The 26,177-nt window shown below is 43.1% G+C and overlaps 1 protein-coding gene across 3 annotated transcripts in view; it reads left to right on the top strand.

The window, feature by feature from the left end:
* si:cabz01090165.1 (uncharacterized protein LOC100333421 homolog) overlaps positions 1-26,177 on the top strand; it is a 398,220-nt gene that overhangs the window by 338,708 nt on the left and 33,335 nt on the right. For all 3 annotated transcript variants that reach the window (XM_037776323.1, XM_037776324.1, XM_037776325.1), the window contains exons 7-11: positions 861-1,061; positions 6,864-7,030; positions 11,290-11,530; positions 16,319-16,531; positions 17,858-18,168. In XM_037776323.1, the coding sequence (XP_037632251.1) occupies positions 861-1,061; positions 6,864-7,030; positions 11,290-11,530; positions 16,319-16,531; positions 17,858-18,168 (1,133 nt within the window). The remainder of the gene's footprint in view (positions 1-860; positions 1,062-6,863; positions 7,031-11,289; positions 11,531-16,318; positions 16,532-17,857; positions 18,169-26,177) is intronic.

Here is a 26,177-nt window from a genome sequence, read left to right on the forward strand (position 1 = left end):
TCGTCTCTCAGTGCCGTCAGGAACATGTAAACACACTGAAGAGAGTTTCATGTTTATTCCACACTGAACGCAGAAAACATTAAGAACATCTGCTCCTTCCCAACACAACATATTGACTGAGGTGGAATCTATGATGTCTTCACGGAGCTGGAGAGGCTTCAGCAGAAATACCAACATGATATTCAAACGCCAAGAAGTGACACTCATCACAGCTGGAGACTTCCTTTAGTGTTTGGAGGATAAGTTTCCTCTCACAACAGTACAGATGATGTTTGCTCACACAGAGCGACGTGGGAAATGAGCTTTTTTAGTCATTTGGCGGCGAGCGTTACAGATGATCACAGCGATTCTCCAAAGCAGGTTTACAACCGTGTGGGTGTTGATTGACCTTTTCTCAGGTGTTAATAGAATATATTTCTGCATCTTCACATCAATGTATTCCATGTGGACGTATCTAGCAGCTCCCGACCTCAGTGCCGTGTTTTCCAGTAGTACTAGTATCTATTAATGAAGCCCAGGCTTATTGTATAACCATTTTATCTGTACTGACCCGCTGTACTCTCGTATTAATTACTAATATCATTATTAATGAAGGGCGACGGTGTGGCTTGGTGTTTAAAGGCCATCCTGTAATTATCACGGGGCGATGGCTCATCTGCTAACCCTGACCTTTGACCTCCCCTGAACAGAAAGGGTGTCACTCTAACCCATGCTATAGTGTATGACAGAAGTGAAACCTTACTGAATTATTGGTGGTATTAAATTAAATCATCTTATAGAGATATAAAAAGAGGAGAAAGTGAGGTGGCACAAAGTTGATCCAGTGTTTTTTAGTAGACGGTTCTCATGTTTGTGTCCAGATCCACCTGACCCTGAGCAGAAACACCATCAGTCAGATCCGGCCGTACGCCTTCGCTGACCTCCAGGACCTCCACGCTCTCCACCTGGACGCCAACCGCCTCACCTCCCTGGACGACTCCCACTTCCAGGGCCTGGTGAACCTGCGGCACCTCATCCTGGCCAACAACCAGCTGCACAGCATATCGGAGGGATCCTTTCAGGTACCGACTCTAAACCTGAACCACGCAACGCGTTCTAGAATCTGAACTGAATGCTGTCACTCTTAAAATACAAGATACCGAAACAAACACATCTGGAGACCGACTGTTTAAATGAAGATAGTACAGATGTTGCTGCTAAAACTAGTACTAATACTATACAGCTGTCACTGCTAAGACTCCTCCTGCTACTACAGCTACAGTAGCACTACTTACTCTACCACTGCACTACGATTACTGCTCCTACTACTAGGTTTCTTAAGCCCCTTTCCCACTGGACAAAAACACCACTAACACCTGGCTTTTGTCTTTAGTGGGAAAGGTCACGATCTGCATTCTTTTCCGGGACAAATGTCTCCACAGCAGTCACGGGTATTTATCGGCTCCAGCTCTGATCGGCAGCGATGGAAACATGATATTCGGGTGGACACGCTAATTTACGCCCATTTTCCAGCACAATGTTATGTGACGTGTGTTGAAGTGAATATATAATAAATAACTAAACAGGGATTTGGACAATTATTATAATGTATTAATGTACAAAACATACGATTAATCTGCTCTCCTCAAAGCCGCCAGACTCCATTGACAGAAACAGCAATTTGACCTCGCTGATCATCGAAACACACTTCATTCAAACTCGACAGAAACAAAATATCCATCCATCTTCAACCGCTTATCCGGGATCGGGTCGCGGGGGCAACAGCTCCATCAGGGGACCTAGTTCTTTAGGTCCTGACCCAGCCCTCATGACCACAGGTGAGAATAGGAACGAAGATTGACCGGTAGATCGAGAGCTTTGCCTTCCGGCTCAGCTCTCTTTTCGTCACAACGGTGCGGTAAAGCGAAACAAAATAAAACTCATCAAAACCGTCTTTGTTAGTCTTTGCACTGTTCCAACAATCACCAGCTCTGGTTTGAGAGTTTGAAAGACAGACTGAACAAGTAGCAGATATAAAAAAAGAGGTAACCATCGTAACATTTTCACTGTTTACTAACCCTGTATTCTGGCATGTTTGTGACGTTGAACGTCACACACCAGAGAACAAACAAACAGTAAGGCATGCTGGTCTACCAGCAATGGGAGAGGAGCCTATCGCCTATTTTTAGCTCCCGTTTTTAGTAAAAAACCTGCACATATACGTATATACGTGCTAGCAGCCCGCAGCGAAAAGTTGAAACAGAATCAACTTTTGGAGAAATGCAACCCGACGTCACGGAACCAGTGATCCAGATCCAGAGCTGTACAACCCGGCCATGATTGAATAAAAGACGTTAATCGTCGTGCAGTCGCTTGGTGTTAATGGGCCATAAAGTGATACTCCCTCACCGCCGCATCGCTGATAGCCTTGGTACGGTTTACTAACTCTAATACTCCATCAGGAGTGAATTAGTTAGTAGCAGGCAGTATATAGATGTTCTACTTAAGTAAATGTAGAAATAAAAGTCCTGAATTTAGAATGAGAATCGGGCTAAATAAAAGATCAGAAGTCAAATGTACTGAAGTATTAAAAGTAAAACACATTACTAAGAATGTAATATGGAGACATGGTTCTTGCTACAAATTGAGTTTGGGTAACATGAATTTAGTATTTCATAATGTAATGAAGTAATTGCCCTGAAAAGGACCAAAATCAATTTAAAGTTCAGTTCAAGGAGAGAATGTTCTGTATCGGTGCTGTTCATCACCCGAACGTTCAGAGATGGATTTGTCAGGATTCTTAAGTTATGAAAAGTTATTGCAAAGTCAATTAAAGCTCTTCACACTAGTTGTGGCGCTGAGGGGTCAAGTGTGGAAATGGCTCTGAAGTCCAACAGAACCAGCCAGCCATGCCGGCCTCCTCTGCTCAGCCGGACCCCCTTTTGAAATAAACTGTGTTCCCCTTTCCATTAAGTGATGCTGTCCCCTGTCTGCTCATTAAAAGCACCAAAGTGTCCCCTTAGGACCGCCTCTCAGACCTCTGCAGGACTTTCATGAAGAGAGACATGAACTCTGAACCCACTAATGGGCCGGACCTTCTGAAACTCTGCCCTCTCCGTCCATTTCACCTTCTCTCTCTTTCTCTGGCTTTCATCCCTTCATCTCTCCCTCCTGCCTCCTCATTGTTCAGATACCATTTACACAGATTGTATTGCTTTTAGTTAAGTTCTCTATGTAGATCATGAATACAACTAAGATTAAACAAAAAGCAGAACCTCTAATTGAAATGAAATGAAATTCAGTTTGTTTGCATTACCTTTGTGGTAAAGACAGATATTTAGCCCCTTTCCCAGTAAGCTAGCATGACATGTATGGTATCAACAGATTCATCACAATCTCACGATTCGTATGATACCACAGAGTGTCTACTTTCTTAAAACCTGAAACCTGCAACGGCCTTCAAACGACGGCAAAGTTAATGCCAGTCAGATGATCCACCATCATTTTCTGAGGGTTAACAGCAGGCCGAGTGAAACAAGAACTGAGGAGGATATATTTAGATCGGACTTGTTTGTCCAGCACATCCAACAGATGCTTGATCGGATCGAGATCTGTAGAATTTGGAGGCCGAGTCAACACCTCCAACTCGTTGCCATCCACATGATGTTAAAGAAAATTCATCAGACCGGTCCACCTTCTTCCATCGCTCCGTGGTCCAGTTCTGATGCTCACCACGTGCCCATTGTAGGCGCTTTTGGTGGTGGACATGGGTCAGCACGGGCACCCTGACCGGTCTCTGGCTACGCAGCACCGTACGCAACAAACTGCTCCTCACTGTGTGTTCTGACACCTTTCTATCAGAACCAGCATGAACTTTTCCAGCAGTTTGAGCTCCAGTAGCTCTTCTATTGGATCAGACAACACGGGCCAGCCTTCGCTCCCCACGTGCATCAATGAGCCTCGGGTCTGACCCTGTCGCCAGTACACCGGTTCTCCTTCCTCGGACCACTTTTGGTAGGTCCTGACCACTGCAGACCGGGAACATCCCACAAGAGCTGCAGTTCTGGAGATGCTCTGACCCGGTCGTCTAGCCAGCACTATTTGGCCCTCGTCAAAGTCACTCACATCCTTACGCTGGCCCATTTATTCTGCTTCCAACAAAAAGTTCAAAATGTTCACTTGCTGTCTAATATATCCCCCCCCCCCCCACTGCCAGGTGCCATGGTAACCAGATAATCAATGTAATTCACTTCACCTGTCAGAGGTCTGAATGTTTTGGCTGATCGGTGCTTGTTAGATTTAATTCTTGCTTTATTAGAAAAAAATGTTTGATCTTTAAAAAATCTTCTTCACAAAAGGAGTCTTGGATAAAAAGAGGGTTTCTCACAATCAAGGTCAATATGGTAGCTATATTATAAGCAGGTTAAGAGGCTATATGTCAATTCTGTATGCACAAAAATAACACTGATTGAGAACCCGGTAGCGAGCAGCAGCTAAAATCTTGCCTCTGGACTTTAGCCTTTAGCAAAAAGGGGTGGCAGAGCAGAAAACACTTTTATGATATGACTCATATTCAACACTTATTTTGACTGACAAACAACCTATTTAGTTTGTTCATGAGGGCTGTTGGCTGTTGACGCTCCATCCTCTCTGAATCGGAGCGTAAACACCAGTCATTTTCAGCCGTTTTCTTTTTCTGGAGAGAGAACGGCGTTGATGAGTTTTTTGGGGCCATTTAGGAGAGATTTTCCGCTCACAGAGCTCTTTGAACCTCCTCCTCACAGCTCTTTAAAGTTTCCTTTGTCGTTAAGAAAATGAGCTCCTCTTTGTTCAGGAAGCAGTAAAGCAGAGATTATTGTAATGAGAGCCGAGGCGTTGTGACATTCAGACAGTGTCCCGATTGTGTGAAATATGAGAGCAATTACAGCCACGACAACAACGCTTTGGCTGATCAACAGGCTGTTATCGCTCTCCTTCCTGTTAGTCCTCCCCCCCTCTCTGTTTCCCTCTTTGTATTTTGCTCATTGTAATGTGTGCTGACTCGTGGCATTTCAACAGTGCACTGATTGTGAGAGTTCTATGGAGGCAATTAGAGAAAACAACATGTTTTGAGTGCACAACATTGACCGGGGTAATTGATCTCTCTCTGTTATTCCCTCTCCTCCTCCTTTCTTCCACTAGATTTATCTGTCTTTCTTCTCCCTTTATTCCTTTACTACCTTTATCTCTGTCCATCCAACCCTCAATTTCAATTTTCTTCAATACGTCTGTCTTTTTTCTGTTTTGGATAAGAAAACATTAAGAAGGCGTTAAAGCCCATCATTTTGGGGGGGAGGTGGTGTTTTTTGTTTGTTTCGGCAATCAGAATCAGAAATACGTTATTGATCCCTGAGGGGAAATTGGGACGTTCCAGTTGCTCTTTATATAAAAGCATCATGAAATGTAAGAAAAATAGAAATAAAGGAGTATGTAACGTGTAAATGATGTACATAAGGCTGCACAATATATGTTGAGAAATATGAATATGATAAAAACAGGAAATTAGAAATATAAGAAATATGTAAAAATGTATAACTGCAGTATAAATAAGTAAATATAAAATTCTGAGAAGTGAGATCTATTATGTGTGTTAAATATAAAGTAGGGCTGTCAAAGTTAACGTGATAATAACGCGTTAACGCAAATTGGTTTTAACGCCACTAATTTCTTGAATGCATTAATGCAACTTGCAATTTTTAGGTTGCAGCGAGCTCAGTTTTAAAGCTAGAGTAAATATAATGGTATCCTATGAATCTAGAAAACCTGATGAATCCACTGGTACCAACCATGTCATACTAGCTTGTCAGGAAGGAGGTTAAATAACGCTCCGAAACTTACTCTACATTTTAGTGAGGAAAAACTGTCGTGGACACTTTCAAGGAGGTCCATTGACCTCTGACCTCCAGATATGTGAATGTGTGAGGGGTTTTGTCCGAAATAATGTCCGAAAAAAAGTCAGAAAAATGTTCGAAAAATGTCAGAAACTTTTCCCAAAAATTACAAAACAAATTAAAAAAAAAAGTCCAGAAAATGTCTGAAAGAAAGGCAGAAGAAAAGTCGGATACTGGTATCATATGAAAATATGAAACCTAAAGAATCCATCAGCACCAACCATGTCATACTAGCTTGTTGTGAAGGAGGTTAAATAACGCTCCAAACTTATGCTAAATTTTGGCGAGGAAAAACTGTCATGTCCATGTTCAAAGGGGTCCCTTGACCTCTGACCTCCAGATCTGTGAATGTAAATGGGTTCTATGGGTACCCACGAGTCTCCCTTTACAGACATGCCCACTTTATGATAATCACATGCAGTTTAGGGCAAGTCATAGTCAAGTCAGCACACTGACACACTGACAGCTGTTGTTGCCTGTTGGGCTGCAGTTTGCCATGTTATGATTGGAGCATATTGTTTTATGCTAAATGCAGTACCTGTGAGGGTTTCTGGATCAATATCTGTCATTGTTTTGTGTTGTTAATTGATTTACAATAATAAATATATACATACATTTGCATAAAGCAGCATATTTGCCCACTCCCATGTTGAAAAAAGTATTAAATACTTGACAAATCTCCCTCTTGATAAACTATCTAATACGAATTTTAATTGATTGACAGCCCTAATATAAAAGCAAGAATAGTATAAATAAAAATGAAATATGAGTAATTCTTGACATGTGCAGTATATGTGCAGTATTAATGACAGTATGAGCACAGGTGAATTATGTATCATTTATTGATCCATGTTACAATAATGCTTTCTGTGAGTTAAAGATGCTTTTAATGTTGAAGAAACAGTAAAAGTTTGAATCTTTGATTATTCTCACAGTCTCTGCCCCCCTATGCAGGACTTCCTGGAGACTCTGGAGGACCTGGATCTGAGCTACAACAACCTGGTGGACATCCCCTGGGACACCATCGCCCTGCTGGTCAGCGTCAACACCCTCAGCCTCGACCACAACCTCATAGAGAACGTCCCCGAGGGAATCTTCTCCAACCTGCACAAACTGGCCAGGTCAGGATCACGTGGTCACACTTCAGAGAGAGGGAGCGTTACACCAGAAATGCAAAGAGATGTGTTTGTATTTAGCACCTTCCTGTTTCCTTTGGCCTTCAAAATAAATGCCATGCAGTTCTCCAACACTTCCAGGTCCATTCCAGTGCACTTACAGGTACAGTACTACAGTAGGCCAGCACATGTTGGTCTGTCAGTAGAAACCCAAACACTCTGACCATGGCCTTGTTGGACCAAGACAGACTACCTCACCAGTACAGTACGTCTGAGTGCACTGAGGTCTGATATAATGTACAGCTCTAGCTGTGTTTATAGCCTGATGGATGTTTATGGCCTCCTTTAACTCACAGTCTTACAGCACATGCTCTGTGTGATGCAACCTCAGCTACTTTCACCAAACCACATACGCAGTTTCTCTTCAAACAAGCTCTCATAAACTCACCGCCCCTAAAAAACCCTCAACAATAGGGGCTCCCCCAGAAGTAGTTTGTAGTTTGAACACTGTAATTTACCGTGCATATAACGCTCTTTATGTAAAATATATCAAACATTGAATGAATCTAAAATGTTATTCCTATTCTGTGAAACAAACAGGGTCATGTTACCCCACAACCTCAGGAGCTGTGGGCGAGCCTCACTGACATATATGAAGAAAACAAATACTCTGTTGCGTAATAAATGGGGATAATTAATACTGGAAGAATATTCATAAAAGCAGCAACCGATTCTGCACATGAACTCTAAATGTCCCAGAGACAAAAACATATTTGAATGCATGCATCTCTTTAAAAGGGGATATTTGTTTAGACTGAAGCATCAGAGTTAAAATAAACCATTTTGAGTTATGTTATGTTGAACTGTATTGGTCCCCCCTGATGAGCTGCTTTTACATTTCATTGATTTTCAAAGCAATTAGACATAAAACTGAAGCTTTAGGCGGCAAGGACCTGAACTGAAATCACAGAGCAGATCCCTCCATGTCAGGCCTCACTTTAATGGAGCTTTTAAAGCTCCGCTCGCTGGGAGGTGCCCGGTACGACCAGGTCGGTACTGCAGCTCCACTGGAGCTGCCGGGGGGGTTTCGGCACGTTGCCTGAGGGCACGTCGATAGTAGATGATGGTGAATGTTACAGCCTTTACCGACTCCCGAACAGAATGGGGATTTGTACCAGTGACCTCCGACTGCTCCTCTGCTGAGCTCATCTTTGCTCTGCTGCTCTGTTTCAAAGACCGTCTGGAAGCGTGAAAGCACATATTCACACACAAAAGACAAATTCAGGCAAATCTGAAGTTCTTATTATTGACACAGACTCTCCAAACATTTAGAAACAATTTAGAAATAGATTATTTAATGCCAGAATCGATATATTTGCTTCATTTTCAGTCTATGTTGAGGTAGAAGGAAGTTACCGCTTTTATTGTTGTAGTCTGAGTAACGTGATGTTATATCCGTTCCGTATCCGTCAACCAAAACAAACCTCAGCGAGCTGAAACGAGAAAGTAGAAAACGTTGGAGTGTTGTCGTGGATACGACCTGCACCCTCATGTTTTAAATCCAGCGTGGTAAACACTACACATCCAGTAAAGGATGGAAACACTTTGGGTTTCACACATTGACAGGAAAAGCAGAGCTAGACATCACAGCTAAAGCTGCATGCTAACTCTGTCACGGACAGGAAACGTTATCGTATCACGGTAACGTGGCGGTCGAGCCGGCCGTCGCTCTCGTCTCCGTGGTCAAATGGGCCGACGCTACGACTGTAGAGCACCCATATACTGACATTTCTGTTAAATGCATTGAAACGGCCCCGATGGAGCTGACCATGGATGGATAAAGAGAACGGAGCTGACGGGAGAGCTAGAGACCTCCTTGGAGAAGTTAGAGGAAGTAGACACGTGGGACTACGTCCGGCCAAAGACCAAGATGGCGAAACAACATTGCGTGAATGTATAAAGGCAATGGAGCTGACGGGAGAGCTGTTTAACCGGTGACACCTGCCTAATTAAAGTGAGGTTGTTTCCTATTTATGTTTTACTTGTTTAGTGTTTCATTGTTCCTGGCCTCGGCCCCCGTAAAGGACTTCTAGTTTGGCCTTTTGTGTTTTTACAAGTAAAGAATTCTTCTTATTATATGTGTTTGCATGAGTGCACTGAGTCATTTTACTCTCCTGGCACAGAGTAACATTTGAACCCCATTAATAGTAATCAATTTCAATTTATGTCGCAGCGACTGGCAGACAGAGAAGCAGCCAGGTTCCTGATAAACACTCCTGCATTTATTAAAAAGGCTGTAATGGGTTATTTCTGCCCCGGAGACACAAAACTTCTGGACCAGCTGGTGTAACTCTGAATTTGTCCATGTGCACGAGTGAGCGTTTCACTCACACACACACACACTCACAAAATGAACACACACCACAAGGCTGCTGCCCATGAAGTAACATAATTGAAATGTGTAAAGTGCAGCTCTGCTCGCTGCTCTCAACAGCTATTAACTTCTTGTTAAGTCATCGCTGTTGTCGAGTGTTTTCTGGAGGGACTTTGGCGGGGGGGAGGGGATAGACTTTCCCGTGTTTGTTGCTGACGACGGTGAATGTTTGAACCGCTGGCATTATTACCAGTCATCAGGTCCAATGTTTTGGCCAGCAAATTACTGTTCAATTCCCAGAGAGGGTGCCGAGGCCAAATGACAAAAAATAACACCCTGGAATATGTGTTCACGGTTGGATCCCATTGGTCTGATGTTATTATGTGATGAAGTATGATTGACTTTCAGTGTGAGCCCAGTTTCCCTCAACCGCAATCCTATGTAGTTCTACTTTAACCCTCTGAGACCCACAATAGACCTGTCTTTGTCTTTTTAGGGGGGTATAGTGGGTCTTTAGGTCAACAGTTGATGTCACATAGAAGTGGTGTACATCATCTGAAAGCTGGAACCTGCAGATTATCCATTTTATACAGTGAGGTTTTAAAAAATGGTCTCACTACAATGAAATGTCTCCTATGGGGACTAACATCATCACACATGAATACAGTTGGGCTCATTGGATCCACAAGAGTCTCAGCTTTACGGTGAGACACAATTTATGGAATGACAAGACTGTTTAAGGACCCCAGGATGCAGAAATATTCAAATACACCATTTTAGAATAGAAGACAATAACACATTTATACTGCATTTAAAAAAAAAATGTGATTATCATAAAGTGGGCATGTCTGTAAAGGGGAGACTCATGGGTACCCATAGAACCCATTTACATTCACTGATCTTGAGATCAGAGGTCAAGGGAACCCTTTGATAATGGCCATGCCAGATTTTCCTCGCCAAAATGTAGCACTTAACTTTGGAGCGTTATTTAACCTCCTTCCCGACAAGCTAGCATGACATGGTTGGTACTGATGGATTCTTTAGGTTTTATAGATTGTTTATTCTATATCTACCTTCACTCTAGCTCTAAAACCTGCTACAGCCTCTAAAAGACAGTGAAGTTTGTCCATGGGATCATGCAAAGTTGAGAAAGACATCTCTCTACACACAGACTCATGGGCGTTTTAAGTCCAAAATGGCAACAGCGGCTGTTGTCTATAAAGCACCGGTTCACCAATTCTAAATCTATTTGTTTAGTTTAAATTCAAGAAATTGGTTGATTAGTTGATTTTTGTTTTTTGCCTAAAACAGTCAAAGTATATTCTGTGTAACAGAATCTGCATTCAACATCCACCATGTGTTTTATCTGTGAAACTGTGGCATGCAAACTACTTTCAAGTTGTCTTCTAATACTTTCCAGGAAGAAACAAGTGACCTTGGTGTCTTCAACGCTAGCTTCAGCCCTTCGACTGTTTAACAGTTTGATTTGCAGTGTAGGGCTGGGTGCATATATCTATTTAGAACATAGTCTAATAGAACAAAGAAGAAGAAGAAGCTTCTTCACTTCTGGTTTCAGTTTCAGCCAGAACTGAAGAAGCTTCTTGGATGAGAAGTGAAACGTCTTCAAGAATCCAAACCAAGTTTAGTTGCTGCTGATTTAACCCTTACAGTATTAACTACATTTAAAACAGATCAAATGATTCAGATTCAATAAGTTGATGTGATGTCGTCCTTTTTTCTGAACTCCACATGCTGCCAAGCAAACTTTAAAAAAGTGTGTTGATTGTTTAAACAATTCAACAGTTCCCCTTCCCTGCCCACGACATGCCTTAAAATGAAAGTACAGTTATAGACTGATCCCTCTCGCTGCGTCTCTATCTCCCTTCACCAGACTGGACATGACGTCCAACAAGCTGAAGAAGATTCCTCCAGACCCGTTGTTCCTGCGGATCCCGGTGTACGCTAAGATGAAGGGTTCTCCTCTCACGGCGCTGGTGTTGAGTTTCGGTGGGAACCCTCTGCACTGTAACTGTGAGCTGGTCTGGCTCCGCCGACTGACCCGAGAGGACGACCTGGAGACCTGCGCTTCACCTAAAGACCTGGCCGGCAAATACTTCTGGACCATCAGAGAGGTTCGTTAAAGCTGCTGCAGTAATAGCATGTCATAAAACCCACGTAATACTGTCAGAAAGTCAGAGTTTACAGTGCATAAGAAACATAAGGATACAGTGATGCACAACAAAGTGTCCAGATATAAGGAAAACAATGGACTAAGGGCAAAGGATCCATTATTTTCTATAATGGAACACCTCTGTGTGCATTATCACAATTACACCATGGACACCAAATTTAAAATGTGATAAATATCTTTGGTCGACATCATTGAGTTCAACTAATTTAAAGCTGAAACACTTGTATTCTTGTTTATGCTGAACACTGATGTAGAACGTTAATGAAACTTTGACCAACTTTGAGATCAATAAAGTATTTCCTGTCAGCCCAGTCGCCAGAAAAATAAAAATAATTGGCATTGTATGTTTCTGCAAACCGGCAATACGTTGAATGTCGATGTTTTCACATCCGGTCAGAGCAAGTGACGTAGTATATCGAGCGACCGTTATTGAAACTCACGTGGTATAATAATGAGTATAACAAGCAAGAAAGTCCACTTAGGGTGGATGGGAGGGGTCAAACAAAGGCAGGACTTTCTCCCCAGAGACCGCTGTTCATGACCCGGGTGAAACCAGGAGTAAACAATGATTTTATGCTTGTTACGTAACATTGTAATGTCATGTAACATTACATAAGAACGGTTGTTTTGTTACGTTGTTTTGTTACGTTGTTTCGTTACGTTGTTTCGTTACGTTGTTTCGTTACGTTGTTTCGTTATGTTGTTTCGTTACTTTATTTGGTTACGTTGCTCCGTTACGTTGCTCCGTTACGTTGCTCCGTTATGTGCTCCGTTACGTTAATCCATCACGTTCTCCCGTCAAGTTGTCCCGTAATGTTGTCCCGTAATGTTGTCCCGTAATGTTGTCCCGTAACGTTGTCCCATCAAGTTGTTCCGTCAAGTTGTTCCATCACTTTGTTCCGTCATTTTGTTCTGTCACTTGGTTCCGTCACGTTGCCCCATCACGTTGCTCCGTCAAGTTGTCTCATCACTTCGTTCCGTCATTTTGTTCCGTCACTTGGTTCCGTCACGTTACTCCGTCACGTTGCTCCGTCACGTTGTTCCGTTAAGTTCTTCCGTTAAGTTCTTCCGTTAAGTTCTTCAATTATCATTCTAACACAAACCATGATCTAACCTCAAGCAAGTAGTTTTGTTGCCTAAACCTAACCAACCATTTCACAACGTTAACCACGTGGCATTGTGAGTTTCTGCAAGCGTGATATGTGGCTGATATGAAACATATTTATGAAACATACTTTGGGTTCAGAAACATCAACATGTAAGGTTTCCGTGGTTTGCAGAAACGTGCAATGCCAATTTTTTTTCTGGCGACAGGGTTGATTCTGTTTTCATGGTTAAAGGTTACAGTTAAAGATCGTAGTTACAGAAATCATTTGGACCTGCAGCTGCTTAAAGGTCTCTCCGGGAAAATGTATATTTAGAGATTTCTTTCAGGCCTGAGCCTGCTTTGATAAATACGACTATTAAAGTATTTAAACAGAGGTCAGCTAAAGTGGCCTCTGGTTGATCTTGTTACCTTTTGTGAGAATAATAACACAAATATTGTACTTCTTGATAACAGGAGCCCCGAGTCATCATTAGCTGGCTAACTCTGTCGCCTAAAAAATGTATGATTTAAACATGTTGGTCATAGAAATTGCATTCTGTGTGTTTAGCATCATAATCTACTAAACCCTGCAGCGTAGTGTGTTTGTTCGCTGTCTCAACTTTCAGCCCTCATGTGGATGCACCATCACTGTCTTTCTCAAGGACACTTGAGCCGGCCAGATGGTCGGTGTCACAGAGGAGTGAACCTTCTGGTGGAACTGTGGAGTCATGGAGTTTGATATGCAAAAAAAGCATCAGAACCACGACATTGCATTATGTATTTATTCCTTATATCATTGTAGAGTTAGAAGACACAGAGAGGGGAACATGAGAGGCTCCGGTTTATGTCTCAGCAAATACCCAGGATCTAGTTTAAGATCATAGAGTTTAGGGTACAATTAAGCCATAAGAGGCAAAAACAAGCACACGTGGTCCCGTGTTTGATCTTTATGCACATATGTATTTATTGGTTCATTTAACAAGGAGCAGCATTAACAATGCTGACATTCAAATTCTAAATCAACATGTTCCCCGCATGTCTATTCATTCTGTTTGAGCCTGGTATTTCTGCAAAGTTGCAGATACAGATCAGGCTCCACTGATAATATGAGTGTTATACTATTTTGTAGAATTAGATTCCAGTGGTGGCTGCGTAGGATTGTTACAGACTCGTGTGATTCAAACATTTCCAATAACTCCAAACGTCGTTAAGTCCAAAAGTCAACATTTATTGAAAAAAAGATAGATGTGATCATTTCCAAAATTCACATCAACATGTTTTTATCTCACAAAATACTCTGCTCCAATCTATATTTGTTAGCGTTTAGCCTTTCAAAAATATTTCCATTGCAGAAAACTGCTCGCTTCTGCATCAAGGTGCAGGTGCACCTGGCTTTTAAAGGGGATTGGAGATGACACTCTGATTGGCTTAATTCATGTTACGCCCAAAACACACCTTTGATTAATTAAGAGACTAATGGTGCCTTCAAATGAAACTGGTGAGCTTGTGTTTACAACATGGGAAGTTGTGTACACGATATGCGTGGCGTTCCAGTGGTTAAGTCGTCTGCTAAGCAACGGCAATATTAACGTTACTATCTGCGTCTAGAAGCCACAGAGGCTAACAATTTAGCAAGCGGGTGACATAATGCAGGAAATGCATGATGATGAGGCCATTGGGAATATCAACATTGTTTCTCAGACATACTATAAAATTACCAAGAAAAACAACATACGACTAAAAATTACAATATATATTAACTTATTATGCACCGGAAAATGAACTTCTATGGGCTCCGCATTTTCTGAAAACGTCAGCAAATACGTCAAAATAAGTCGTGAACTCGGAAAGTTCAGAAACGTTCCACTTCCGAGGTCGTGAATATAACGTGAGGGGGGCGTTCATATGGGCCCAACTCGTAAACACCGTAAACACGACCCCATTTGAAGGCGCCATAAATACAACTCTTTGCCCCTTGTTCCTTACATTGCGCCCAAATTATGCGCCGTTTAACTAGCAAAAATAGAGTGCGACACGCCCTGAATGCACCAAGCACTTTAGACCATATAGATTGTATTATGATTGTATTATTACTATGGAACGTTGTAATATTGTTGATCTGTCTATGATCCATTTCTGCCATATTATAAAAGCCGACAGCTATAAAAAGCTATTATAGAGCAGCTCAAATTGTGCAAAGCCAAACCAGTGCAGATGTGTTGTTGCTACATATTGCAGTTAGATGGTGTGAGTCTAAAGGTCAAGGAGCCGCTGAGAGATTTGTTCTCCACCTGCTGGGAAACTACTTGTATAGGCAAGCGGAGCTATACTGATACTTGGAGAGATAACGGAATGAAGTGGTTCAGGTTCAGGACGTTACCCCTCAGAGAGGATGATGTAGAGGGTTTCGCCTCACCTGGAGATCTTCAGGAGCCGACCCCCTCTGTTGGCTGTTTGAGAGCGTCCATGATAAGTGGAGGTGCACCGTGAGATAAAGATGGGATTAATTGGTATCATCTCAGAGAGGATGATGTACAGACCTTTGCCTCACCTCGAGTAATAGTCGTGGACGTCCCTCAGAGAGGTGTTGTGGGATCACTATAAGAGGATTAGCCTTGTAAAGAGGTCGATCCTGAGACCTCCGTGTCACCAAAGTGCCTGGGCATATTAATACGCACAGAGTTAATAGCCTCTTTCCCACTGCAAGGACAGAGAGAGCCTCCACTGCATCCATCAGCGGTCAGGCATTAGCCATCAGCCGCCAAGGGAATACCTGCTTTGAAATCGATGAAAGCTGCTCGGCTGTTTATGGCATCTGCAGCGCTGCTTCTCCTCCAGCGACGGAAAAGTCAAAAATCCAAGAGGTTAAATTCTCATGAAATGGAAAGAAAAGTTGACGCCGGTTGGACTTTGAGGGTTAACTACCAGATGAGCACGCTTTTCCCTCCTTCACATACTTTCACACTTCCACACATCTGGGAGCAGCTTCAGTTCAATCACGGCCTTTTTACTGTGAGCTTTCACAGGTGCAATCGAGGGTTAGAATGTAATACCAGAGTGAAAGGCTGGAGTGCTGAATTTGAAGATACAGCCCGGCGGTCATCAGGTCACAAATCTTCTCTGCTGATAACGAGACCCAAGAAGGACCCAGAAAAAGGTTCGCAGATGCACTGAGTGCTAGGAATGATGAGTAAGTCCTGTAAGCCCTGGCAGGCCCTGCATGGCCTAGCAATAATACTCCACCAGGGTTTTGGCTGGCTTTATTCTGGCTTAGGTGCCAGTGGGTGGGTTTTAAATATTGCAAGGGGCTGAAAAAACTCACTTAATCTTCATGTGCACACAATTGAACTCCTTTTGAAAGTCTACTGTTAGAAGAACACAAAGCGAAGAGAGAAACTTACTGTTCTTCTTTTGATGTTTTCTCAATTGTTATTGTTTTATTTGTGAATCAAAATCTGCAGTTTAAATCTCAGTACGTCTTTAAGTAATAAACATCTCTCCTGTTGGTAGCGCGACGCGTTTACTGCAGCTGTTTATGATAGAGTTTGTGGAGTGAACTCTCAATGCTTTCCACAAGCTTAAATCTTTAGTATAAATGTAAATACGGTGACTTATATGTTTTGTTCTTGTGTCCGTTAACAGGAGGAGTTTGTTTGCGAGCCGCCGATGATAACTCGCCACACCTCCAAGATGTTTGTGATGGAGGGTCAGGAGGTCAGCCTGCGCTGCAAGTCCATCGGAGACCCCGAGCCGTCCACACATTGGGTCAGTCCGGACGGGAAGCTGATCGGCAACACGTCCAGAACCGTCTGCTACGAGAACGGCTCGCTGGACATCCTCAAGGCCTCGGTCAAGGTAGGTTACATTTTTTATTTTTGTTTTAGACAAGTCAGTACATTTACAGTATAAAGAGCATTTCAAAACGACTACTGTGATTTTTTGAGAGATTAGTAACACATTGTTTGGTGATTATAAAGCATGCTTTCAGCTCGATAAGTTGTTATTGACTTTATTAAAGGGCTGTCAAAGTTAACGTGTTAACACAAATTCATTTAAACACCAGTACTTTCTTCAATGCATTAATGCAACTTGCGATATCAATCTTCCTGAGGTTGTAGCGGACTCAGTTTTAAAGATAGAGTGAAGATACTGGCATCATATGCAACAAAAACACCTGATGAATCCATCGGTACCAACCATGTCATACTAGATTGTCAAGAAGGAGGTTAAATAACGCTCCAAGCTTATGCTACATTTTGCCGAGGAAAAACTGTCATGTTCATTTTCAAAGGGGTTCCTTGACCTTTGACCTCCAGATCAGTGAATGTAAATGGGTTCTACGGGTACCCACGAGTCTCCCCTTTACAGACATGCCCACCTTATGATAATCACATGCAGTTTGGGGCAAGTCATAGTCACGTCTTCTGAGGGTTTCTGGATAATATCTGTCATTGTTTGTGTTGTTCATTGATTTCCATTAATAAATATATACATATATTTTCATAAAGCAGCGTATTTGTCCAACCTCATGTTGAGAAGAGTATTAAATACTTGACAAATCTCCCTTTAAGGTACATTTTGAACAGATAAAAAACATGCCATTAATTGTGCTTAACTAAGGACAGTCATGCAATTAATCGCAATCAAATATTTTTAATTGATTGACAGCCCTAGCGATTAATCACTTGATTGTCCAGAGTTAATCACGATTAACATTTAATTATATTGTAATACTTTATTATATTTTATATATAGTTTTTAATTTACAATAAAAACATTGAAGACTGACATAAATAATAGTATAAAAAGGAATATATTTAACATTCATTTTTCGTAACACGTACTGTAACTAAGTTCAGATTGAAGTAACAATTATTACATTGCAAGGAACTGAATCAGGAACTGAAAAAGTTATTCCTGCCTGCATGTAGCAGGAAAATGAGCATATCAGCTGGTTAGCTGTTAGCATACCACCAAGACAATCTTTGTTTTACTACATCTGTCAGTGTGAAATCTGTTAGAAGAAATAGATCTTTGTTCAAATGGTTATTTAACTCCCAAAATGATGTCATGAATGAAGCGACTAAAAGATAAAGAGTCTGTTCATTATAACTGGCTTCGTAGGGAACCAACGAACAAAGTAAAAGTGAACATAAATGTTGTTTTTCTGGTGATTTCTAGGATTCTGGAAAGTTCACGTGCATAGCATCTAACGCAGCCGGGGAGGCCACGGCTCCCGTCGAGTTAGTCGTCAACCCCTCGCCACACTTCGACCCTAAACTGGACCCCGACCCGGGGCCTTCGGACATCCCCACATCCATCAAGTCCAACGTCAGCGGAGGTCAGGCCCGGTCCGACCAGCAGAGGGTCAGCGTGTCGGATCTGTCGTCCGGTTCCGCTACCATCAGATGGCCCCCGCAGAACCACATACCGGGGGTCCGCATGTACCAGATCCAGTACAACAGCTCCACAGACGACATCCTCATATACAGGTAAGAGATCGATTATCTGATTATCTTCCTGAAACATCACATAATGGTTTGTAAATGACAGGAAGATTTAGAGCGTCCATAACATTAAGACCACTGACATGACCAGGAGCGTCTCTGACGCGCCGAGTTGAATCCCAGGCAGACCGCACAGACCCGTTGAGACGAGTACAAATATTTTTGCTTCATGTTAATTTGCCAACATTGCACGTCCTGCAATGTGACTGCTGTGCTTGCGCGCATTGCAGTGTTGATGCTGAAACTATCCATCATGCAGCATAGTGTGTATGTGTGTGAATGATTTCTGTTTCTGTCTGTCTGTCTTCGCTCCAAACACTCATCATCGCTGTGTGGGCAGTTCTCACCAAGGTCTTCCTCCTTGTGTAGGAGGCTCTGTCAGGGTTTTTCAGGCTGTTTCAGGTTTTTTTGGGGGGGAAGTGAACAGCTCAGTGAGCAACAAAAGAGGAGTAAGGTGAAAAACAAAATGTGATTTAGCTTCCGGCAACAGATATCAGATCAGCGCACAAAATGTATTTTGAAAAATATGGCATTATCGTCATAATTCAGAGCTTAATCAGTTTGATTTTTGAAGCGCACATCTTTAATTCTTACTGAGGTGTCCAGAAGGAGGTGTGGAGGGAAAGGTCCACTTAAGGATAAACAGCTATTAATGAAAACCCTAAATTTTCCTGCACCTACTGGTGTTGCACTCGTGACCAGGAGTGTGTTCCAATCCACGTACTTCTGTACTTACACTTACTATTTTGAGTGCATAAGTGCGTTCACACTGGAAAGTACGCCAAAATGCAGTGCACTCAAAGTACCTGGATGTTGTACTCAAAACGGTCAGATTGTTGAGTGTTGAACGCTGGACACTTTCCACACCCAACTGTCTCCATCTTGGCTACGTAGCGGAAGGGGCGGAGCCACGACCACTATTCAAACATACGTAGATAACAGAATAAAACAATACAATACGTAAACATACCGGTGCATTTTCAGCCAACAGGAGGACACATCGTAGGCGTAGGCGACGACGTTGGAAACGTAATTTCCACTCTGCTATACATTTTTTTCAGAAGATATTTTGGCGGGTAGCGACACGCGGTCAAATGTTGCGATCGTCATTTCCGGTCAGTGCGCCGCAGAGTATTCGATTTGAGACGATCCTATCCCGTTGAAATTTACGCACTACTCAAGTGAGTACACAGTGCACAAAGTGCACTACATTGAAGTGTACTTCTGGAAGTACGTGGATAGGAACACACTGCAGGAATGACAAAAAAACGTGTCAAGAGCTCGGGGTGTCACGATCCCCCAGCAGAGTTCAGGTATCAGACAGGTGGAGACAAAGAAATCAGGAATCAACCTGCAGAAATACAGTGTGAGCCTGCAATGGGAGAAGGAACAGGAAGGCAAGTAGTAGCATAGATATGAAATGAATGAGTAAAGCCAGACAGAGATTAATGTAAAGTAATCATTTTAAAACAAAGACTGTGCAGAAAAATGTCCAAAGGGGAAAGAATCAATGCAGCAAAAATAATCTTTGAACTCTGCAGCACCCAGTGAAAAACAAATACATCTTGCATAAAATATACTGACCAAACACATAATATAATGTGGAGCAGCGCAAATGAGGAAGCCAGAAAAAAGTTCCCTGCAGGAATCTTTTGGTCCGTCTCCAAACCCCGAAGCCTCCCGGCAGCGGCTGATTTGCACATGCTAATCACCAGATGTGGGTTTCAGAGCATGTTTCAGGCTCCAGCTGCCAAGTGGCTGAGTGTGAACCCTCCATCAGCCCGTGATACTGAGTGACCACCGGATGGTCCCATCAGCCCGCTCCAGCCAGCTCTGTAACCTAGCAACGCCATCCAGGACGCATAATTGAGTGTTATTACGAAGCATTTGGAGAGCTGACAGATGACAGTTTGAAATGTGTCCACAGCCTCAATTCTCATTTTAACCAGAAACCAAAGACACTCAAGTGGCCGTTTCCAACCCTATATTGGAGGGAACATGTGGTCAACTGCAGAGCGTCCAAATGGATCATTTCACATTGAACCGTGGGGGTGACCTGATGGTTTCACCTCGACTGGGAGGGTGTTGCACTCGCAGGGTTTAATGCCCCGTTTGTCATATGAGATACAGAGATATCATTTTAACAGCATTATAAAGAAATTGTTAATGTATGCTTCATTTCCATTTATGTCGTGTGACACAGATTTATAATTTATTAAAACAGAAAAGGCTTTAGATTTGTAGCTGGAGAGATGAGAGTAGATGAGAGTAGATGAGAGTAGATGAGTTCTCTTGTGTCTGTACCAATGTGATGCAAACAGACGGAGCCGTGCCGTTATTTACTGTGTATTTCCAGAGTTTCTACAGTATTTCCAACAGGTACTGCTGGGCCTCTCTCCTCTTTTAACATCCACTCTACTGTGGCCGCCCGAAGGCACGGAGACGCAGCCTTCTTGTGTTTCAAAGGTCAACAGTTTGATTCCCCGGCTCGGCTGGGAAAATACGGGAGTAGAGTACGGGAAGCAAAATCTCTCTCTCCTGCTTGTAAATAACCGGCTGTTGTTGTTCCCTTGAGCTCTGTGTTTTTATGTAATTCAACAGACAAACCTCTGTTCAAATCAAACTTTAAATAACTATTTTTATGAATTAAGATATCTGATGAAGGTCTGATTACATCCAGTTTTTGTTCCTGCTGGCCATCGTACTCTTTCTCCCATCACGACCAGGCAGTCATGTCTTTGTGCGGTGGCTTTTCTGGCCTCCCTTGTAATCCGTGATTCAACTAAAAGCACCCGTTTTAGCTCAGTGGCGGTACTTATACTTTTGACTTTAAGTGCATCACATTTTATAACACAAGTGGAGCTCTCTGGCAGAGTTATTGGCCTCTCCTCTGTACGCTGTAATAGAGGAGACTCACGACGCCCACCGTGCCCTCTCCGCCCCGCCTCTGCAGTCTGGTCCCGGGCTTCACAGAGACTCTGCAGTCGGCACCGAGCCGTTCATCTTCACATACTGATGCAACACTTCACATCCATTGTTGTGACTACTGTCTCTTGTGTTTTAAGATGGTTTCATGTTGGGATGCTCTTTGTATGTAAAGTGTCTGTCTACTGTCACGTTCTGGCCTCTTATTGGCTGAGCACCACCTCGTTCTTTGTGATTCCTGAAACAGAAAGGCTGAGTGTTATGTTGATAATCCCGGGAGAGGTCTGCAGACATGCACACCATTCAGGTCGGCTGTGGCCGGAGGCATTATGCTTTCAGGTCATCCGTCCGTCTCGTCCATTCTTGTGAACGCGATATCTCAGGAACGCCTGTTGGGAATCTCCTCAAATTTGGCGGTCGATGTTGGAAAGCTAGCATAATTTGAAAGTAGCATTGTTTCAGGAGTTCCATCTAAACTAACTTCCTGAGGTTTGTGGCAACAGAACCACATAGTTAGGTTTAGGAATAGATGGTGGTTTGGGTTAAAATAACTCCGGAAGTGGCGTTACTTTTCTTACGTGACAAATAAATCAAAGTTAACTTCTGTTTTCTCACGGGACATGAACGCCGGTCTCCTGGACGAAAGTTTGGTATTTTTTGAGCCACCCATCCCCCCGACCTCCCTCCTGCACGGTGTGTGCTGCTCTTTATACTTCCTGGTTCATGATTACATGAATTATAAACAAATTAATTTTTTTGTAGGTGTAGCTATGAATATTGTATGAGACCAGCCTGACTGGTATCTTAATATTTTAAACTATACCCAGCCCTAAAATCTGCCCCCCCACTATCCTAAAAGTCTGGATGCAGCGAGCTTCTCCAAACTGTGCACCGCCTTTTCCTGCCCTTTATCTTTCCAGGGAAAGTCGAGCGGTCCTGCCCCCTGCTATTCCCCGGCCTGCTTCACATTCACATTTGGGAGCCGTCCAATTCTGCTGAGCTGCATTAACTGTGTGAACTGAGCAGCTGCAGTGAGCTGGTTGTGCAGCAGCAGCAGCTCTGGGGTTCATCATGGAAGTTGTTGAGGGATGGCGGGAGGAGGAGGGGGGTTGGAGGTTACTCGTTCGTTTTCCCGGCCGCTGATCTTCCGGTCCGGAGCCGCTGGCTCTTTCCTGTAGGCCGCCGCTGCCCTATCGTAATGGCATGACAAATGGGGCAATGAGATTTTTTTAGAAGTTCAGTGACCATCATCACGGTTATAACTTCTGATCATGCCACAGGGGAGCCGAACAAATTATGCATTACACATGAAATAGATGTAAAAAAAATCTTCTCCAGGTTTTTTTTTTAAATTGGGCGCCGATCAACGGATGTTTTCCTCTCCCACTAGCACAGCCTCTCCTCTTCTCTGACAGAGCATCACTTCAGCTCACGTTATTCAGCCAAAGACTGACTGTAGCTGCACAAACAAAAGATGTTGCAAACAGGAAAAATCTAGCAAATATAATATCTATAGGTAGCTGTAAAAATCAAGGCCATTGGTTCAACACAGACAATAGACGTATTATGAGGGAAAGAAAGGAAGGATGGCTCTGAGAACATCAGGTCAGATGGTGTCGACCCTCCTGAGAGAGAGAGATTGATGGAGACGGAGATGTTGGAGTTGGACCTTTCTTTAAATCTGGATATAAATTTGACTTGTATAACTATCGAGGTATACTGTATGTAACACTCCCAACGCCCCCGACGGCAAAGTTTCATTCATCAGCAACAAATCATATGTTATTCAGTCACAACTAGGGATGTTAATAGTTAACCGTTAACCGACATTAAGCATTTTAACTGATTAACGCTATCGGCAAGCAAGGTGCGGGAGCTTGGCTCGGTTCTTGAGGAGTTGTAGCATTTAATCACCGACAAATAAACTGTACGAAAACTGCTACTGCTACGTTCCCAGCTATAACGTTACTGAGAACTTCATACTCACCATCACACACACAGTCTGTCGGACACTCGCTAACGTTACGCTGGGCAGACACACTGCTGACAACCTCGCAGCTAAACTAACAGATGCGGTGGAGACTTATTTGGGACAATACACACAGCGTCGTGGCTGCTACAGTAACTGGGTGTTACGGGTGTTGTCTGTTGTGTTCATACACTGCAGCTGGTGATAAATGATGGATTTAACCTGTTTGCGCATCGGCTCGTCGTTGCAGCTGGGCGGCGTGTTAGGCACTAAAAATAGCACCGCTTCATGTGACGCACTAATCTTGTCGGTTAACGGTTAATAATCGAACGGTAACCCAACGGTTAACGAGGGTCTAGTTTTTCCTAAAATAAGCCTGATTCATGTTTTTCTAGTTGTGTTCAGACACTTAAAGCTCCTGGTTAAGGTTTCGGGAAAGATTGTGGTCAAAATGGAAAAAGTCAACGATGTGTTTTCTTTATTAATATTTACTTTATTTTCCCATGTTTTTTGTGTCGAAGCGACTTATGGGGACAACACTTTCTGAAACTGGTCAAGTATTGAGGGATAACGCTGCAGACGGCAGCCGCTAAACGAGCTGTAATGTAATCCTTTGGGGCAACCTGGCACCGTCAGTTTACGTCCACTAAAGGTTCTTGTTTTTTCCTCAGATTGTTATTATAAGTGTCTGACAACATCATGAAAAGGAGCCTACTGAGACAGAAAATCTTGTTCTTATCTTTCTCTTCCTGTTTGTTATTGTGTCATGTGACTTGTTGCCTGAAGACAACGGTGGAAACGTGAGTGAGAGTTGAAGAGAAGCTTAGTGTTATCTAAAAGAATTTCACTATCTTGGCTGAATATGCAGATGATTTCATAACGAGATTTCTCTGAGCGAGACGCACAATAACAAACAGACCGGATCAAGCGAAAGGTAAGAAAAATGATTCATGTCTTTGTAGGGTCCTTTCCATAATGTTGTCAGACACTTATAATAACAATCTGGGTCTGTCAGCGACGTAAACTGACGGTACCAGGTTGCCTCGAATGATTACATTACAGCCCATTTTCCAGCTGCCGTCTGCAGCGTTCTCCCTCGATACTGGATCAGTTTCAGAAAGTCCCCATTAGTCACTTAATGTTATTTCTATATCTGTGTAAGTACATTAAGAGAGATGCATAAAAGCCAGAGTCTCATTCCTTGTATGTACCAAAACCAAAATCTGTCCCTAACCTTAACCAAAGTCCTTCTGCTGCCTAAACCTAACCACACGTAGGACTCAGGATGTGAACCGCAGGGTGGAAAACATGTTGTAACTGAATCTTAGCAGCACTTCCATTTCTATCAAAATGTATTTGGCAAAACAAACTACTAATATCTAAATATAATTTGAGCAGTGAGAGAGAGCAAGAAGGAGACAGAAGAGTGTGAAAGGAGTATGGGAAGGATGGAGAGAGAGAGAGTAGAAAGCTGGTTTGGTGGTGCAGTCAGACTGCGTGGTTTCCATCTCACCTCCTCCTCCTCGTCTTCCTCCTCCTCCTCCTCCTCCTCGCTGCTGTTTTTTTTTTTTTTTTTTTCATCTCAGTTTCCTCGCACTCTCAGGTTTTCAGTTAAACGTGCTGCGCTGGCAGAAAAGTGGAGAACTGAAGCGTCGAGATAACAGATCGACATTTCCTCATCTCTCTCTTTCTCTCTCTCTCTCTCTCTCTCCCTCCCTCCTCTCCGGGTCTGCTGGACTCTCTGTAGATGATGTCGGGACGGGGGTGAGGAAACCAAGTTGTGTTTTTTTTTCACAATATGCCTTCCTTCTTCTCAATTCTGCCTCAGGGCTAGAATAACCTGACCAGCTTTATCCTTCACCTCTCTCTCTGTTTCTCTCTCTCTCTCTGTCTCTCTCTCTCTCTCTCTCTCTCTCTCTCTCTCTCTCTCTCTCTCTCTCTCTCTCTCTCTCTCTCTCTCTCACACACTAAGGATTATGGGTCCAGGGAGAGATCAACCTCTGTCAGCAGCAGGGAATGAATCTATTGATTCTCCTTCCTTTAATATTCTCTTCTGCTCCTCTTTCTCTTTCTGTCCCGGACCAGGAATATGTGTGTCTGCATGAAAGGCTTTATAAAGCACGCTGTGAGAAAGTGTGTGTGTGTGTGTGTGTGTGTGTGTGTGTGTGTGTGTGTGTGTGTGTGTGTGTGTGTGCGTGCGTGCGTGTGTGTGTGTGTGTGTGTGTGTGTGTGTGTGTGTGTGTGTGTGCTGGCTTTCTAATTACCATCCTGCCTGGCTCTCGAAGGAGAGATTAAAGAAGAGAGAAAGTAGAAAGGCGGAGGGAGGCAGTGATGGAGGAGGGGTGGACTGATGCTGTGCTGTGAATAAGAGAAGATGTGTCTTTGACTCAGCTGATGCAGAGATAGGTGGATGGGAGTGAGGGAGGAAGGAGGGAGGAAGAAGAGGGTCCAGGAAATGACAGCTGATCATATTCTGCTGAGATGATGAGGCATCAGCTTTCCTCTTTTTTCTACACCTCTCTCTTTTTTCTATCAGACCTTTTAGAAAGTCACTGTAATGTCATCTTCTCCTCCCTCGCTCCATCACATCACCTCCGTACGTACGCGCCTCATCCCTCCTGCACCTTCCTCTCTCTGCTCTCCCTCCATCAGCCAAATGTAACTTTGGCCCGTTGGGTCTCCAGTTAACAAACCTCCAGTACGGGAGATGACAGCCGGGCTTTTAGGCTGAGATCAAATCAAAAGGTTTTCTCTCCAGCTCAGACTCAGAGCTCGGCTCTCAGTGTCACCGCTACAGACAGCAGGAGGTCACGTCTAACATCAGCTGTGGCGCCACATAAAAGTTAATTTTAAGAGTTTCTGTGTCAGCAAAAGACATCAGGAGCTATTTTTTTGTAGTGGTTGTAAGAATGGCAGTTGTTCCAACGGCTAATGCTCTCTGGTCAGATATCTCAAACATTATCTGATGGATTTACAATGAATTTTAGCTTAAAATTAGGGATGCACCGATAAAGCTTTTTTTCAGACCGAGTACAAGTACAAGTACTTACATTTGGGTACTCTTCCGATACCGAGTGCCGTTACTCAGAGTACTTCTCTG

Source organism: Sebastes umbrosus, chromosome 7 (genome assembly GCF_015220745.1).
Source record: "Sebastes umbrosus isolate fSebUmb1 chromosome 7, fSebUmb1.pri, whole genome shotgun sequence".
NCBI lineage: Eukaryota > Metazoa > Chordata > Actinopteri > Perciformes > Sebastidae > Sebastes > Sebastes umbrosus.